Genomic DNA, 18,242 nt, shown 5'->3' with positions numbered 1-18,242 from the left:
GGGGGGGGGGGGTCGACTCAGGTGTCTTTCCGAAACGCACAGCCCTTCTGGGCAGCTGGAGAGGAAACGTTTACCTGAGCGTTATCAGTCACGTTCAGGCCATTAGGTTTGATGCCCTTCTCGCCTTTCATTAGCACATGCCATTTTTCTGTAGCTGCTTGTTTCTTTGTCGCACGGTGCGGTGCAGTTTTCAGTCCTTGTTTCGGTGTGGTATAGCGATAGACTGCGCTCTGCTGTAAGCGGCTTTCAACTTGAGTTTACTTTCTGCCGAAGTTAGTAAGACAGACTTCCATGGGGGGAGAGGGCTGCGTGGGCTTGCTTGAATGCTTCCGCTCTTCAGAGCAATTAAAGCATCAGATGTAGTTTCTGATTTGTTTTTCTTGCATCAAAGTAACTGGATGTGTAGGCTCAACAATATTGACCACCTACGGCAGGACCTGTCCGGGCTGGGAAGGGCCCTGAGTGCCCCACCGCTGCGATCAGGTGTATAGCTGTGGTGGCCTGCTGGCAGCTTCAGGTTCTTCCTGTGTTTTAAACTTAATTTCCGGAGGTGGAAGTTCAGTTCTGTGATACTTTTTATCACAGACACACACACACACACACACACACAGAGAAAAAAAAAAAAACAAAACTCTTTAATGTTTTAAGTGACATCTAGGGATGTCTGTCAGAAGTTGGCAGGAGAGGTTGTTTGTGCTCGTTGGGTTGGCTTGCTGAGCTAAAGTGCTTGCCGTGCAGTCTGATCGCTATCTCCTAATGGCTTTTCAGTCATAATAAACATCAATACGCTGTATAGGCTGATTTCTTTACCTTGATACATTAACACAAACACTTCTTCTAAGTGTAATTGCTGTTGTACTTGAGAAGGAACAGCGACTTTCACAGCTGACCAGTTCTGAATACTATTCATGCACATTTGAGGCCAGCCTAATGTAGCAAAAGAATTAATTTGAAGAGCTGCTTCATTGTGTCTGTCTCTTTTTAACAGCGCTGATGACAAGTCACGGAGAATCAACAAAAGCAGATGGCTGGAGGTGGCTCTTGTTGCTTTGGGGAGTAGTCTGTTGAATAATGAAAGATTAGAAGATAATCACATTAACACAGAACACAAAAAAAATACTTTGTGATAAAGTGTGGTAAAGCTTAATGTAGGAGAAGTTTGAAAAGTTGTATTTTTTAAGCACTCTTAAATTCACCATGCTTACTTGATACCGAAAGTTCATTTTTTTCCAAGTGCAGGTACAAAGTTCCAAGTACAGCAATCAGATATGCTTATAAGGTCATAATGTACCAGCACAGGCTTGCCTGATATATATAAAATGCTCTGGCAGAACACTTGTAGGGGAAAAAAAAAAAAAACACCTCAGCAAGACTCTACTGCATCTTGTGTGATATGTCAAAGGTGTGCTAAGTATAACATTTTGATCTTACGCCTAACAGCATTAAATTGAAGGCTGCCTAAATTTCAAAACCTGTTATGGACATACTGACTGAATCTTTCTGGTTGTTATTGGGATTTTCTGAAGGCTTATATAAATTTCTATAGAACATGTGGCACAAAGATTTAACTTTCATGATGAAAGAATACCAGTACTAACCTCCTGAGAAACATGAATTAGTACTGAATAAATTAATGGGGTTGTTTTTGTCAGTGCTGCAGTGAATGTTGTTTCCCCCTAACCTCTCCATCTTGTTAAATTAGGTGTCAAGACCACTTAACATTTATTTTCATCTTGCTGTGCATACTCAGTTTCCAGGAGTATGATGGTTGGCACTGCTTAGTTTGACACACTCTAAAAGCCATGAACTACCGGTATCATGACTTAATCCCAAACCTGCCAGGAGCAGAACATCATCAGTGTAACCTGTACCCATCAGTCTTCAGGAATAACTCTTTAAACACAGTTGCAACTTAAAATTTATGTTCTCCTGGGGGCTTGTCTAATTTTGAAGTGATTTTATTTTTTTCAAGGGCATTTTGGGGGGTCACTGGCTTTTTGTGACTTTTTATAACTTTTTTTTAGAGAGCTCAGAGGTGAGTGTAATGAGATCAGTATGGCATTAATTTCTTATGACTCGGCACACTAATCCTGTAGTATATTTAGTATTTGCAAATCCAGGATTTTCTTTCCAGCTAAACAGTAGACCAGAAATGATAATTCAGTGTCTGGGATGCTGCACCAATATGGTGAGGTATGGTGGGAAGAGGAACCTGAAAGATAATGCGTACTATTGAGGTGAAGGTCATTATAATGCCAGCAGCAGCAGTGCAGTTTTTCTGCAACTGTCTCATTGTGTTGTGAAAAATCAGGGCAGTTTAAATCATACTGCTCAGAAAAGGAATGTGGTATTTGTTCCTTGTTTAGCATGAGCATGTATTTTCAATTCACATGATTATTGTGGAATTTATTTTGTACTTCTATGATAAAGTGATCTTCCTTTTGAATGTCTGAAACCGATGTATGGTTCATGTGTCATTAAATTAGAAACTGCAGGAAAACAAAGAACCATCTGGAGACTTGGTGGGGGGGAGGTTGAGGTTTCTGGTTAAACGTACTATCAACACAGGAAAAATTAAAAAGAGTGTTTCAGCTACAAAAGGAGCCAAAATGTGCTGGGCATTTTGTCGTTTGGTTTGTTTTGCTTTTTTTTTTTTTTTTTTTTTTAATGTAATTAGGGGAAGCACCAGAATGAAAGACATGGAGAATATGAAAACTGTGAAGAAAGAATGGTAGGTGCCAGTTCCCCCTCCCCCTTTTCCCTCTTCCTTTCCTATTGCTGTTTGTGTGTCTTGTCATGACTTTTCAAACTTTATGTTAAATTTAAATTATTTTTTCCTATATTCACCTGTTCCACGTATACTGAAGGGGTTTTTTTTAAAAAAAAAAGAAATTGTTTTGCTGAAAGATTTTTCACATAACTGGAATGCTTCCTAGATGCAAAAAGCTGCATAAATATTTTCATTTAAAATAGTAAGGCAGCTTTACAAATTGCTAACTGTGCATCTCTGCATTTGATATGGAGATGTTTGATTTTCCAGTTACGTTTCTGAGGTAAAACATAGTGAATACCTAGATTAAGTTTTAAGTTTCTTTTGTTTTATTAGAAAACTGAAATGAGGACAGTGTACTTTTGAAATGTTGTCTGTAGTTTTTTGAGTTTTTCTTTTGTTTAAAGATCTTAATCTGTAGGGTTTCTTAGTGTTGCATAGATGGACAGCAAACAATTCCTTTTTATGCAAATGTATCTATTTATCATTCAAGTAAGCATTGCTGCTCTTGAATTCAATGCCGAGTTTTATGTAAAACTGGATATTTTTCAAGAGCTGGGATTTTATTTTTTTTTTCTGAATTGCTCAAAATAGACTTTTCTGAATCTCCAATATGAGTAACTCCTGCAATGTTTACCAAAAGCTGCATAATCCTCTTACTATGCAAAGAACCTAAACTGAAAGATAATCATTCATTTAGGTTGCATATTTCTGCATTTTGATTGGTGAAAATCTAACAGAAACAGCTGTCACATACACAATGTTCTATAAAAAAAAAAGTGGTTTATGCATCTTTTTTAATACTCTGGCAGTCTCCACAGTGTTAAAGTCTTCTATTGTATTTCATCAGGATGTTCAAGTGGTGTTGAGTCACTTGTTCCCGAGTTTCTCTAAGGCATTTTCAGAGACAGTAACGGTGGTTCTGTGATGGTGCTGGGAATGTGGAGGTTCAAATGGGGGTGGGGGAGTAAATCCTAGGGCAATTTTCTTCCATGTGGGTTTTTTTTAACTTACGACAAGGGAAGTCACCCAAGCCTATATCATGGAAATGCTTTAAGGAGGGCCTTTTATTGGTGTGCAGTTGAATGTTTGATGGTCTGAATTAAGAGTATGAATCATCTAACTTGCACTCCTTGCTCTGATACCAAGTTTAGAAGGTTCTGCATGGATGAATCCACCTTTTCTACTGTCATTCTTTAGCTCGTGCTTCTGAAATGAAAATAGTAGCAGTTAGAGGTTCGTAAGAAGTTTATAGAAAAGGCACAACACAAAGTTGACAATGTTTTGTAACAACCAAGTAAGCTGGGTGCAAGGGAGCATGCCTTTTATGCCTCTTGGTACTGAACTGTTAGGGTAACTGCTTGTCTCCTAATGTGTTCCGAGGCATTATTTTTACTTACGTCTTTGTTCTGCAGGATGTGTAAATCGGGAACTGACGATCAGATTTTGAATGGTAGAGAACAAAACTGTGACTACTTTGTAGATAACCTTTTTGAAGAAGCTCAGAAGGTTGGTGCTATATGTATGCCCCCAACTACAGTCAAGAACCAGGTAGGTGGTGAAGAAAAAATACTCAAGTTTAACATAATAGCACTCTGGAAAACAAATGCAAGAAGTCCAGCAGTCTTATCCAGGACATCTGTAAATAAATGCACAGAATTCAGACAGCAGTGGGAACAGTCTCTCATCTTTTAGTTAGTGAGGCTTGTGCTTCTGGCTGTCACTTCTTATAGTGGTTTTAGCGTTGTTCTAGGACTTGGGCTGGCATTGGCTAATGTACTTCTACTTTATTAGTGAGGAAAGTGCACTGATCGTGAGGTGCAAGAAATGACAACTACTGTTACGTAAAAAGGTGTTTAAAGAGTTGTAGCCTTTTTATGCAGAGGCATAGCACAATTTTTTTTTCATTTGCTCTCGTGTATAGTTGTAGTAGTGGGATGTTAGTATGGGTCTATATCTCAGTGATTCTGTCCTTTTTGTAACTTTGTGTTACTTCCCAAAGACTGGTAAGGGGCTGGCAAAAAAGGCCATGTAGAACAAAGATATCAAGGAGAAATTTGGAGTGGGCGTTGCTGGAAATTATGTTCATGAATCCCCAACTGAGCCTGGGAGAAAAGGAGTGTCAGGAGCAATACCTTAAACTGCGATTCTGGAAGAGGTTTCTGTGGCAGTACTTGTGTCGATGGCAGAATGGGAAGTTGGTGTGGAATAATTAGTCCATGTTAACTTCTGTGCTGGTTCACCATAGAAGAACTTTCTCATGAAGAGAACTCCTTCCATATGCATTGGAGACACAAGACTTTTTAAAGGAAGGTAATCTTGCTGAATGCTGTGTACTTTTCTGACAGATTAACCAACCAAAAGAGAAGGAATTTTATTCAGTAGCTTGCAAATACTGTGTATTTATGTAACTGTCATCTTCTAATAAGTCAAACTGCAAAAAAAAAGAAAAAAAAGAAAATTGTCAAGTGCTATCAACAAACTAATTTCCAGCTAAGGTCAATTCTTCATTTGAAGTATATGAAGCATGTACATGTGGCCAAGTATCTGTCAAGACAAGGTTATTTCAGGGATCAGACCTGGGTGATCAAATGCTTCCTTAAATGGCATGATGCATAAATATGAAAGTGCAATCCCAAATATATCTATGTTGAAGTTGAAGACGTATCAGCAAACAGTGTGAAGGCTACAAGTCTTTAGTGGATGTTCTCTGGCAAAGTCAATGAATTACTTGGAATTTATTTTTTCATTTCCCTAACACCAAGGTTTTGAATATATCCAGAAATTCCAGGGTAATAAAAAATGTATTACTGTCTGAAAGTAAATTTTCTGATATTTGCTTCATTTTCTGAGTGAAAGGCCTCTACATGCATTATCTCAATGCCTTACTTTCAGAAAATCCTCCTGAATGATCAGAACAAGGCTCTACCCTAATAAATCCCCATCTGGACTATTCTGGTAGCTGGTATTCCAACACTAGGCATGTGTGCTCTCAAATTAGCTCTTGAAGAGTTGCAGCTGGCTGGGATCTTCCAGCTTTTTTTTTTTCCTTCTGAATTGAAGGAGTGTTCTTGACCTAGCAAAGCAAAATGATTGGGGGAAGGTTTATTTCTAACCCTGATTGACACAAGATACTTGGAAATGTCACTTACTCATTGCAGTTGCTCTGTCTGTTGGCACAGGGCCGAAACAGATTATAGTGAGCCTTCTCAGTATTTTTAGTCTGTGCAGTGGATGATTTGCAATCATAGGGTACTGTGGGTATATCAAGCTGGTTTTACATCAGTGTTATAATGAGATGTTCTTACTTTATAGGTTGATGTAATTGTTAAACTTTGGAAAAATGGGTTTACAGTAAATGAGGGTGAACTTAGGAGCTACACTGATGTTGCAAACCAGCAGTTCTTGGACTCCATTAAAAAAGGGTGAGTTTTGTGTTCTTAATCAGACTGAGTTAATGTGCTTTGGATAGCACTTAGCTTATGCTCTAAATTTTTTACATAGCTGCTTGGCTTTGCTACGCTGCAGCATCCCTGTAGGAGCGTAGGCCGCTGCCTGTCTCAGTTCCTGCAGGGCTAATGGCTGTTTTAACATCAACAGGTTTAATATAGCTTTCAATTGCAGTAGTTGTACAGTTGCTGATGAAATAGATAAAAGCGAGGATTGGTAGGGGGCACAGCAGGTGGCGAATGAAATAAAGAATAAATCAGAGTGCCCAGTAAAAGCTACTGATCAAATGGTGCTTTGACTAATGATCTCGGTGCCCAGGTTGTTGAGTATTTCTGGTTTTCTGGTCTTTGTTTTCTTTTTAGTGATAAAAAGCCTTAAATGGACACAGTTGTTCCATGTAACATCAAGAAACACTGATCAGTCTTAAATTTCAGACATTTTTTTCTACTACAGACTTGCTATCTTAGTCATTTGTGTGTATATAGCAATCTTACTTTTATCGCCCTGTTAAAAGTTAGCGTGACATCCTGATTTCTGCTAGTGTTTGCAGTGTTACTTTAAAAAAGCAGGTTGACCATACAAGCCTTTAATTTGTGGTCTATTTCCTCACCCCATAAAAATGGAGCCAAGAATATAAATTTACAGAGAATATAATTTAATAACTCCTTTTCAAGTATGTGAAATTACTAAGCCATTGTATTTTTTGTCTTTTCCATACTTTGCTAGCCATCAGAAATACTAATTTTACATTTTATTTCTCCTCTATTGCTGTGACCTGTGTTAGTAGTAAGAGCAATTAATTGTACTGTTTAAAGCCCTTTGTTTGCTTTCTATGTGCTCATCGAAAGTTTGCCAGTTTTCTTCCGCCGTTTGCTTGGGAAGATGTTAATTACAAGATAGTTCCTGCATAATTGTTGATGGTAGAGAAGCACTTAGTACAGCCCCTGTGCCAGCTGAGCCCCACCACCCAAAAACGTAGTATCTGCATCAGAGCTGATAGACAAAGGCATTGTTGTGTTCTGCTTAATGCAAATAAAACATTACTGAGGTGGTGTTACTTCACTAAAGAGTGTAGTTATTAGTGGTGATCTAATTTTTAAAAGCTGAAATTCGTGTTTATTTGTAATTAAACATATTGTGTCTAAACTCAGTTGTTTCTCTTTAAAAGCCAATTGTCTTTTTTTGTTGTTGTTTTAGTATGGGGATAAAATAAATTAATCTTTTGCAGCAGTGTATGGCAATACTGAACTTCCTACATGTTATGTGCTTTGGAGTGGTAACTGCTGAGTAAATTTGAACATCATTCAACAACTTGCACGATGATGTCTTTTTTGGTTTTTTTATTGTTCACTTTCTAGTTAATTTGCAGTTCAGGAACTTGAAGTTGTTTGTATGTCTTGCACTTAACATAACTCTTAGTAAATACCTGTGAAGTTGGTTTTTTTAAAAGCACTGTCCTTGAAAGGATAAACATAGAACAGGTATTAATCATTAATCTATTTTGTATACTGAAAACAATATAGTAGTTGTTTTTCTGACATTCTTTCTTTTCTTTCTTAAGGGAACTGCCTTTTGAGCTACGGAAAGTTTTTGATAAGGAGGAGGTAGACATGAAAGTGGAAGATAAAAAAGATAAGGTGTATTTGTCATCGAAAAAGCCAATGTTTCATCCTTTTTCTGGGCATGGTTACCGATTAGGAAGGTGAGTAGTCTGATGGGGTCTGTGATTGAGTAGCTGAAGGGGGCTATAGCTATAGTAAAGGATTTCAGAGGTCACTTCCAACACAAGCTGTGGAGCTCTCTAATCTGAGCTCCAGCTCAAAGCAGGGTCAGCTGTGGAGACAGATGACATTGCTCAGACTTTTATTCAGTTGGGCCTTGAAATCCTGCAAGAGTGGAAGCTGCAAAGCCTGTTTCAGTGCTGTACTGTCCTCATGGGAAATTTTTCCTTGTATCCAGTCTGAACATCTCTTGTTTCAGTTTATGTCCACCATGAAGAGCCTGGCTTCCTCCTCTTGATGATGCCCTGTGGACCCCAGCAGGCTGCTGTTAGGTGTGTCCCTCTGACACCATCTCCACAGGCTGAACAAGGCCCTCCAGCCTCTCTTCACAGGGTGAATGTTCTAGCCTGTGGCCATCTAGGTGGCCCTCAGTGGAACTTGCTCCAGTTTATCAACAACTTTCTTTTATTTTGGGTACCAGACCTGAATGCATTATTTCAGTGTGTCTAACAAGTGCTGCATGAGGTATAATCAGCTCCCACGCTTTACTGGCTGTGTTCCTCTTAATACAGCCAGCATGCTGTTGGCTTTTTGTTCGAGGTCTCAATATTAGCAGAACTGTTTCCATCTGAAAGGCTGTCACTCTGCTGTGATTTAAAAGAATCTCTTTTAAAGCTGTATGTGCAATACTTTGTGTGTTAAGAGGGGAGTATGACAATCCCATAAAGGGAACTGAAGAACTAAGAGGCTATTTTGCATTCTTTTAAAATTCCTCAGTATTTAATCATGCATTTATTACAGTAAGACATTTTAGTGTGTTAGTAATCCTCTTGCCTTTACTCCCTGACTCTCTTGTGGTTGAAGTGTCAGCTGCTAATGCCAGTGCTAAAACTGGACTTGATTTATAACCCAACGGTACTGTGTTCTGGATGGCTGTCAGAGAGGCAGGCCAGGAGTTCATGTATTTGATCCCTGTGACTTTTGCTTACTTCAGCCAAATTATCTGCTTCACATATCCCTGTTGTGTAAAACTTTTATACCTGTAAAAGCAGCCTTCAGCCAAGGGAACAGAACATGTTCAGTGACCAGGAGCCTACAGGAATTCTTCACAGGTGGGACTGCTTAGTGACTGGCCGACTGGGGTTAGTTGACTGTGGTGAAACCTTTGGAGAACAGCTTGTTTTGATTAAGTGGTAAGGGCTTGCTGCTAAGGCCCAGTGCTTGTGCTGGGCGAAAGTGTGACTTGCATAGGAGTGAATGAGGCAGGGGAAGAAGATAATAATGCGCGAAGTAAGAGACTGATAACGGTAACGGATAAGTGATTCCAGGCTGCTGCAGAGAAGCATGTATCTGTCTTATCAGTTTCGTCTGTTTCTGCGGCACAGTCCATTCAGTTGCTACATGCTTGAGTAGATACAGTCAATGGGGAAAGTCTTTCCTTGAAAGATGGATGAGATGCTGCAAGCTTTCTTTCAGTAGCACTGAAATCCTGAGCAAACGACATTCAAGAACTTAATCTTATTTTATCTACAAGTAGACCTGTATATAGCAAAAGCAAAAAGATCTTCAGTGTGCCTGGTTTCCACTGCTAACCAATTCTAAATGGTAGCTTGTTCAGTTGCTTGTTGTGCTCTGTCATACCTACAGCAGGTAATGATCTTGCTTCCCAATAGGTGACTTAAGTCCTGGAGACATGCTATTCTCTGAATTTCATTTGACTGGTCTTGTACACTGAGACCTCCTACAACTTGCTCAGCATTTTTTTTCCTTTATGGACTGGATAAAATGCCTTTTTTTTTTTTTTTTTTTTCCCTACTCTTGCTAGCCTATGCACTGCTATGCTATCAGAGCCTTTTCTTTAAAGACGGCTAAGTATTTTTGCTGAGCTGGAAACATGAGCTGTAAGTGCTCTTACTTCGTAAACAGTGCTCACTTCCTGATGTTAATAAATGTCCATTGCATGCATATGCTACTCTTTCAGCAGAAAAGCCTTGTGGGGAAATAGTAGCACTGAGAACTGTAACAAGCTTTAAGCTATAGAACTCCCTTTCCACAGTTGCATTTGTGGGGCTTAATCAGAAAAGAGAGAGGCAAATGATTGAACAGTTTACTTCAGCTTATGACCTAGCTAAATTTCCATTTATCAAATAAAATTTTTTTTTAATAGTCTATAGATTTTCTGCCAGAGTTCCCAGATGGATGGATTATGTGATGGACAAAATGTTATGAATCAGTATGTTGACTGGCTCATTAAAACTCTTCTCGGAGGAAAAATGGAGGAACTAGAAATGATATGTATGTTTGATATAACTCAGATGAACTTGATCCTCTCCCTTTTCGTTGTACAGGAGAAACAAATAAGACTTATCAGACTTTTCCAATATATCTTATGAAGCTATATAATGGGTGTATTCTGTTTTATCTACCACTGTTCAGCTGCATTTAATAGTTTGGGTTTATAACAAGATTTTCACCTGCACATTTCTATTAAGCTTATCAATACATTTTAAAGACTACCTCAGAAGCATGCTAATTAAACTATTGACTGAAATCCCTTGTAGCAAAGTGGGCTTGCTCTGTAACCTCACTGGGCTAAAATACTGTGTGTCAAGCTTCTTCACCATTAGCCAGGGTAAGGCATGATACCTAACTTTTGGGCCTTTTCTTGTCAGAAAATTGACAGAAGGCTCTTACGTCTCTTTGATCTGTAGTTTACATCATCTTTTGATAATCTTATAAAAAGAATAAGCCTTTAAAAGGGGTGATAATGCTTTGATCTCAGGCTAATAAGAGACTTAGATTCTGTTTGCGGCTTTAGTCAAAGCTCCCACCACTAGATGGCTTTATCTGTCAGTTCTACAAGAACAAAGTTATTGAATATGGAAATGCATTAAACCTTGGTGAATATAGACCTTCGAACTTTCTCTTGCAGCTTTGCTTAACGTGTTGGCTTCAGTTTCACATACTTGCTATTGAAAAAAACATCTCCAGTGCCTACCGCAAATTCTGAGATGTGACTGTGAGGGAAGTTGGTTTGAGAATGACACCAAAATCTGTATCCATTTGAGACAGTTGTCTGAACTACAGCTGTGACTGATGAGCTAAGATGTAGTTCAGCCCAGGCTAACCAGAAGCCTGACAGCTGCATGGCTGACTGCCTCTCCAGCCTCCGCTGTGCTGGAGACAGTGAGCTCACACATGCGTGCTTATGCTTCAGTGTCTGAACCTGGAACTGAACCCTACTGATCAAGTAGACAGCAAAAGCTGATCATTGCTGGAATGAAGTATGACTTAAACTTTTTTGTTGTTGTTGTTGCTCTGCTCTCAAGACTGTTCAACATGTATCTTGCTTTTTTTCCAGATGTGGAGGGCAATTAGGGTTTATTTTCTATTAAGATCAAGCATGAACAGAAGTTGTTGCTTCTTGAAGCTGTTGGTTAACGACTCTCAAGAAACAGTAACTCATCAATTTTCTGTGCAAAGATAAAGTTGTCTCACAAACCACCATGAAGTGTTCATATAGTCAGTGACCACAGCTGAGCTCAGAGAAGAAATGGTAACGCCTTAAATCACTGCTATTGCTTTGCAAGCAAACATCTGATTGTACTCACATGAGCTGAGGATGTGCCCACTGGATCAGGCCTTATGATGATAAACAGTACATGCTGAACAAGTGTAGTCCTGAAAGAAGCTCTAAGCTCCAAATATTTCTTCAGAATAAAAACTTTTGCCAGTAATTTTTTTAAGACCACACACTTGGAGTGAGGTCCCTGTATTCTGTCAAGTAATTGTATGGATATTTGCCCTTATGGTAGGGTCATCTGTCAAAAGTGCCCTAGAAAAAAACTAAATCCAAGTGCTGTGTGCATCAGCCTGGAGTTTCACATTAAGTCGATTTATCTGATAGATGAGTAATGCTTCTAAGCTGAAATAGATGATGCTGAGGTCTAAATCAAGGCTAACGACATTCAGTTAAATTGAATTACTGTAATCACATTACAGGGAAAATTAACATTGAGTATGCAAATCTAATACTCAAACTCCTTAAAGTTTCACCTGTGTGATTAGAGTACAAAAAAATGCATGAAGAACCTTCAGACTGTTTCATCTCTTGTGTATTCGTATTTAATCCTTTGATATTTAAGTTTCCTGCCATCTTGTAAAAATGCTTAGCATGAGCAAACTGAAATTCTTCAGCATGTTGAAGGCTTCAAGAGAAAGTATTGGCATACTCTTAAAAACACCTGACGTTTATGTCAATATTCCTATATTTGTTAAAAAAAGAAGTCATCAGTGCACCCTGACAAAGGGCAGAAAGCTCCAGAAGCAGACGTCTGGAGGGAGGTTCAAGCTTCCATGTGTACACATGTGTAACCTCATATGGCTTTGCTTTTCAGTGCTACTCCAAGGATAGTCTCTAAAGTAAGAGATGATCATCAAGGACCTGACAACAAAAGACACCTGCCTTTAGTACCCTTAAATGATTTGGAGCCTATCACTAACATCCAGATCTGGTTAGCTGATGGGGAAAGGATAATTCAGAAATTCAATGTTTCTCACAGGTAAGATTTATTTTGACGCTGTCACATGTATGTGCATCTGAACTATTTGGACTATGCCTGTATGCATGATAAGTCTCTAATTTCTGTCAATAATCTACCTTATCAGTTCACTTAACACTGGACTGCTGTATCTAGAAAACTTTTCAAATTTTGAGAATCTTTTAGCAGACAGTAGAGGAGTAGATGAGGAATGTAAACTGATGTTAATAGCACATAACTGAGCATAAATGAAAATCTGAGGAAACTGTAGGAGTTCTTTGTAGGTTAGTGGAAGTTAAGGTATTGTTCATTACTAGAGGAAACAGCTTTTAGGATGACAGATCTCTCACAGAATGACTACATCTGGAGCAAATTGCTTAGTAAAAAGCCTGCTAGTCGTTGGGCATAGACAGCACCACAGCTGGGAGCTGGAGGATGTAACTTAGAGTTGAGCCAGTGAAACCTCAGAAGGGCCAGAGTCAGTGCCCTTGGCAGGGAGGTTCATCACCTGCATGTCAACATGAACAGAACAGAATGCCTCCAGTGTGTTTAATTCTTAATTAGTAAAAATTCCAGTTCCCAAAAAGACTTATAAATGGGAATAATGTCAAAAGGTGTCAGTGCAGCATATGTATGCAGGGAGCTTTGAGAAGGTAGGATTAGCTGTTTAAATTGTAGAACTACTGTCTGTAGAGACCTTTCTCAAATTTGTAATTTGATAAATTACTCCGGTACTATACAGTCACATCATATGCCAGTGCTTCTTTGTGAAGCAATTTTAAGTGATCATAGATCCAATATAACCCAGGCTGCTGTCAAGATAAATGTGTATGTCTTTAACTAGTCAGAAGAAAAGCTCAGCAGTTGATGGTTAATGACTGTAATTTTTTCTTTAGCTTACTAATTTATTACTGTTAGTGGCCTGAGGTATAAACTGAAACACTGTTGTGGTATACTGCTGAAGGGTCAATTGCTATTTTAATTAAAAATAATTGGAGAGCTTAATATCTTAATTATTCCAGGTTTCACACATTTAAGTATATTTAGAAGCTTTTTGTCTTATTGGTAAATAACAGTTTGAACAGCTGCTAAGTGCTTTCATAGGGGGGGAAAAAAAAAAGTCTGAGATGAGCAGAACAAGAGCCTTACTGATGGGATGCTCTTTTTAAAGTGATTTGCAGTAAATATTCCATCATAACATATCCTCTTTCCACAAGACCAGCATGTTTGTACTGTATACAGTACTTGTGCGTGACCTAATAAAAAATAGGGAGAAATCCATTTAGAGTACATATCCTTAAGCATTGTGATTGCATGTATAGGAGATGTGAGAGTGAAGCAACTAGCAGAGCAGTGTTGTAGGAATAGCACACGTAGTGATGTCTTGAATCAAGTTGTGTCCCTTCTTGAGCAGTTGCTAGGTCAGTGTGACCCTGGACCATCAGGTATGGAGTCTGGAAAGGAACTTTGTTCATCCTAAAGCAGATGGCTGGTGGCTAATTGCCCGAGTTGCTCTTGGGACCCAATGAACTTTGATATAATTCATGTAGACACCTGCGAATGTCCAGCCAAAAATTTATGCCTGCTTGAGCTTTTCCGGTTCTAGGCTTAGACCAAGACCAAGTGCTGTCTTTTAATTGAGGCCTGCGTGCACAGGAATTAGGTGCTGGCTATATCTAATATTTAAGGTAAAATAGTATTTATTTTTGCACTTTGGACTAAAGTGGAACTGAACTGACTGGTCTTAATTGAGGCCTGTGTGCACAGGAATTAGATGCTGGCTATATCTGTCTTACTAAGATGGCTAAGCCATGAAAATTTGGTCATCTGTGCTGCTAAACTGTTAGTATGACTTTCCCCCAAGACAACTAGCATCTTCTCAATATCTAGGCTTGGTTCAGATGTTAGATCAGGTCACGGACCATTCCCAGGAGGTAGTAAACCCCATGGGCATGGGGGAGATGAAGGATGAGTTTTGTAATTTGCCTGTAGCCAGAGCATACCAGTTGGCCTCAGGATCAGAGAATGGGCATTGGCACTGTGTTTATTTTACTGTAGACGTATCCTGTAATCGTCCTTTTCTAATTATGTTGGTCAATTCTGGTTGTTCCACAGCAAAACCTCTATCTTGCTCACTTGTTGCAAGGTTCTTTGCACCTTCACAGGCTGCTTGAATCTGTAATGAATTCATTGCTGCCCCTGCTTTGATAGAAGACTAGATTTAGACCTAGTTAACTCATAAACTATACAGACAATTTCTGCAAACCCTTTTTCTTTAATATTATTATGGTTCTGCTATGTGTACCACACAGGAGGCATCTTTATTCTAGGTTGTGCCTACAGAAACCTCAGGTAAGGGCTCCACCAGCTAGTTAAGAAATGGTAGGCTTGTGAAACTACCATCTGAGCCAGTGAAGCATTTGAGTGCCCAGAATAAGATAGTCATCCTTTTTCCCTTGGGACTGCTCTCAGCATGCAGACCTTGGTCCTTGCCTCTCAGTGGACCAGGCACTTCAAGACACCGCCCCATCTCTCTTCCTCCATTTGTGCCATCAGCTATTACATGGCGTGGGTGTCTCATTCTCTTCTTGTGGTGACTGTGTGTCTTGTGCATATGGTCTGTATCAGGATTAGACCAACTGATGCTGAATTTTCTTTCTTTTTTTTTCTTTTTCAGAATAAGCCATGTCAGAGACTTCATAACAAAGTATCAAGGATCAGAGGGAAGTGTTCCTTTCACGCTGACTACTTCGCTGCCACTTCGAGAGCTGCGAGATGAGACACTTACGATAGAGGAAGCAAAGTTGCAAAATGCTGTTGTTGTTCAGAGACTTCGGAAAACAACTGAACCTTTCCGGCTCTTAGTGATAAAAGCACCTGACAATGACTATAAAACTGCTGCTACACCTAATGGACAGCTCAAGAATGAGCAAAAGAACGCTATCAAAAATACAAGATCAAATTAGCTTTTAACTGGCCAAAAACTACATACAGGTGGAACTAGACAAAACCAAAAATGTAACCACCAATATCTGGATGCACTCTTATCCTCACATACTGTGCTCTTTGAGAGTAAAATGTGTGCTGTGCTATCATCTGCTGTAATAGAATTATTTTCAACTAAATTTGGTGGTCAGGGCCTAGCTATATAACGTAGCAGAGGTAACTGTACAGCAGGTCATCCTTAGAATTTCCTTAGGTAGAAAGCTTCTTAATTCTTTAGAGTATATTTAGGGAGAACAGTTCTCTGAGACTTAATTACTACTGATAGCACGTTTTAAGGTAAAATAGTATTTATTTTTGCACTTTGGACTAAAGTGGAACTGACTGGTTTCACTTATATTTCAATGTAGGCTACTGCAGTTTGCATTCTTCTCACAGTAACTTCTAGGCAACACATGCTGCAGGGAAGCTCACATTTGAACTCCTAACTTGAAAATCTTCAGTATCAGTATCTTCAGGTTTTAACTTTTGTTACAAGATTTGCATTGTAAAGTTCTATCAGGTTTTCACATGGTAGGAGCATGTGTGAGCAGATAGAAATGAGGTAGTCTGGTGCATACTGCATATGAAGTGCCTCAAAGTAAGCTCTGAAGGAATTATTACCAATGATTGAAGTAGTTTCTGCCTCTCTTGTGCTGCTACAGGTGTCTTACATAGGGTGGTGTTAAACTACCTAGCTCATTAGGACAGAGATTCCCTTTTAGCCTTGTCGCACAAAAACTTCAGCTTTTCTGGAAATTACCATACAGGAATAGTGGCTTAGGGGAACACAGTTGGTTTTGTACTGTATATCTGCCTCTGTCCAGAACTGGCCAGCTGATTGAGACATTAATTGCATGTGACCAAGTTTCAAAGATGTTGAAATCCTTGTTTAAAAATTGAGGTTTCTTCCCCCCCCCCCTTTCCATCCAGATCTTTTATTTTGCTATTCCTGGTTTTGTTTTGCTATACTTGAGGCATAACATTTGTAGTCAACTCTTACATTTTGCTGAAGGTGAAATCAACATAAAGACTTAAGTATTTTGTACTGCATTTGCTAAGTAGCATGTGGGTTTGTGAACAGAACTAGAGTCTCTGGATAAGACTTTTCCTGGGGCCTTCAATGAGTGCTGACTAGTTTGTGCTACATACGCAAATGCGTGGTTGTTGGGGTTGTACTTCTTTTGCATGGTTAAATGAAAGATGTGTTTGGGATTTCCTGATTTTTTTCTAAATAGAAAATTACTGGATTGGAGTGACTTGAATTCTATCTAAAACCCTCAGTTTGTGGAGCGTCCAACAGTGAATTTTATTAATTGGTGCTTTTGAATTTGTATTAATGTAAAACTAAGTATTAGAAAACCACACATGCTTGATTGAAGGCTCAGTTGTTCCTATCTAAAGGTGCATGAAATGTCAAAGTAGCAGTATAGTATTCCTGCATTTGCAACATAGAAATTTAAATAATTAGTGCAAGACTGATTTAAATTGAAGGGGTGGGGGGTCAAATTTTAAGGTAGGTAAATCCATTTTGGTTGTTACCAAAAGATCATGTTTCTGGAAAGGAACAGTAAGTATTCCGTATTTCAATGTTAACTCATGTCTGCTACCAGTATTTTAAGAGACTGGATAGCTTGATTCTGTCTGGCTATATATTGTACTTGACTGAAATCAGCTGTTTCTGGCTACAGCTTTGGTGTACTTGAGTGTGTGTTTGCAGTTTGACAGTGTCGTGATCTTAATTACAAAATTGAGAGCAAATCTTTAAGAAGGCAAGAGTGATGCTGACTGCACTAATCCCGTGTTGGACTAGAAACTGCCTTTAAAAAAAAGGCAACAAACTGTCATTGGCTAACTTATTTCCTAATTTGGAGAAAATCCTTGGAATGAATACAGGGCTCTGCTAAATCTAATTGGTTTCGGTCAATTTGTAAAGACTGATTAGCTACCTGTAGTGTCTGGACAGCTTAATCTTTTGCTCAGTGCTGTAGACAGCCATTGGGCATTGGTCAAACAACAGTAAAACTAACTTGATCGATGCTTGAGTTTGTGAAACACACAAATACTATCAGTTATTCATTGTTTCTTCACAAGCCTTCACTGTTTTGAATAAAGCCTGTGCATTAACATAATTTACAGCAAAATTGAAATAGCCTAGAAAAGAACAAAGAAAGGAAATGTGTTCAGTATTTTTTTTCCTTCATGAAGAAACGTGCAAATGCGGGTGGTAAAGTTTTAACGTGTTACGATGACATTGTGTGAAGAGAAAACCTAAATGTTGAATTTGAACGTTACATGCATACCTTGTATCTAGCTTAGTTTTTTAGAACAAATAATGTATTTGGGCTATAGGACTGAGCAGTCCACCTCTCTCTTGAAGCCTCGTGAGTGTCGGTTTGCTTAAACCCTCTTTTCTGAGGCTGTCTCGCTGTTGAAAGAATTCATACTTCAAAATGCAATTTTAAATTATTTTTAGTTTCTCCAATGGGGACCATGCTTGCAAGACCGTTTCCCTGTGGGCAGGGTGGTGGCGGGGGTGAACCTGCAGTGCCTAAATAACGGTGTCGGCTCCAGGGCCTTCGAGGGCAGCGGCTCTTTCCACGGCGCATTCCAGTGTCAAGTGCGGGTTTTTGCGTGGCCCCGTGTCCAGCTGACGGATGACAGCGCTGCTGGCTGGCGCGGCTGTAAATTCACGTTAAATCGGGAAAGAAGGGCTCAGGGTGAGAGCGGCCCCCCAAGCCTTCTCCGCCTGGCACCCACCCGCTGAGGAAGAGCAGC

General features: G+C 39.2%; 1 protein-coding gene across 5 annotated transcripts in view; it reads left to right on the top strand.

The window, feature by feature from the left end:
- Window positions 1-16,831, top strand: part of UBXN2A (UBX domain protein 2A) — an 18,511-nt gene extending 1,680 nt beyond the window's left edge. Inside the window, exons 1-7 of one of the 5 annotated variants that reach the window (XM_026845342.1) lie at window positions 2,158-2,216; window positions 2,675-2,731; window positions 4,186-4,321; window positions 6,086-6,195; window positions 7,782-7,922; window positions 12,339-12,503; window positions 15,160-16,831. In XM_026845342.1, coding sequence (XP_026701143.1) covers window positions 2,173-2,216; window positions 2,675-2,731; window positions 4,186-4,321; window positions 6,086-6,195; window positions 7,782-7,922; window positions 12,339-12,503; window positions 15,160-15,448 — 942 coding nt within the window. In that variant the 5' untranslated portion in view covers window positions 2,158-2,172 and the 3' untranslated portion in view covers window positions 15,449-16,831. The other 4 variants (XM_026845344.1, XM_026845343.1, XM_026845346.1 and 1 more) reach the window with 4 other exon arrangements.
- The last annotated feature ends 1,411 nt before the right edge of the window (window positions 16,832-18,242 follow it).

The sequence above is a fragment of the Athene cunicularia genome (genome assembly GCF_003259725.1).
Source record: "Athene cunicularia isolate RWA chromosome 3 unlocalized genomic scaffold, athCun1 chr3_part1, whole genome shotgun sequence".
NCBI lineage: Eukaryota > Metazoa > Chordata > Aves > Strigiformes > Strigidae > Athene > Athene cunicularia.
This window is presented reverse-complemented; position numbering and strand designations above follow the sequence as displayed.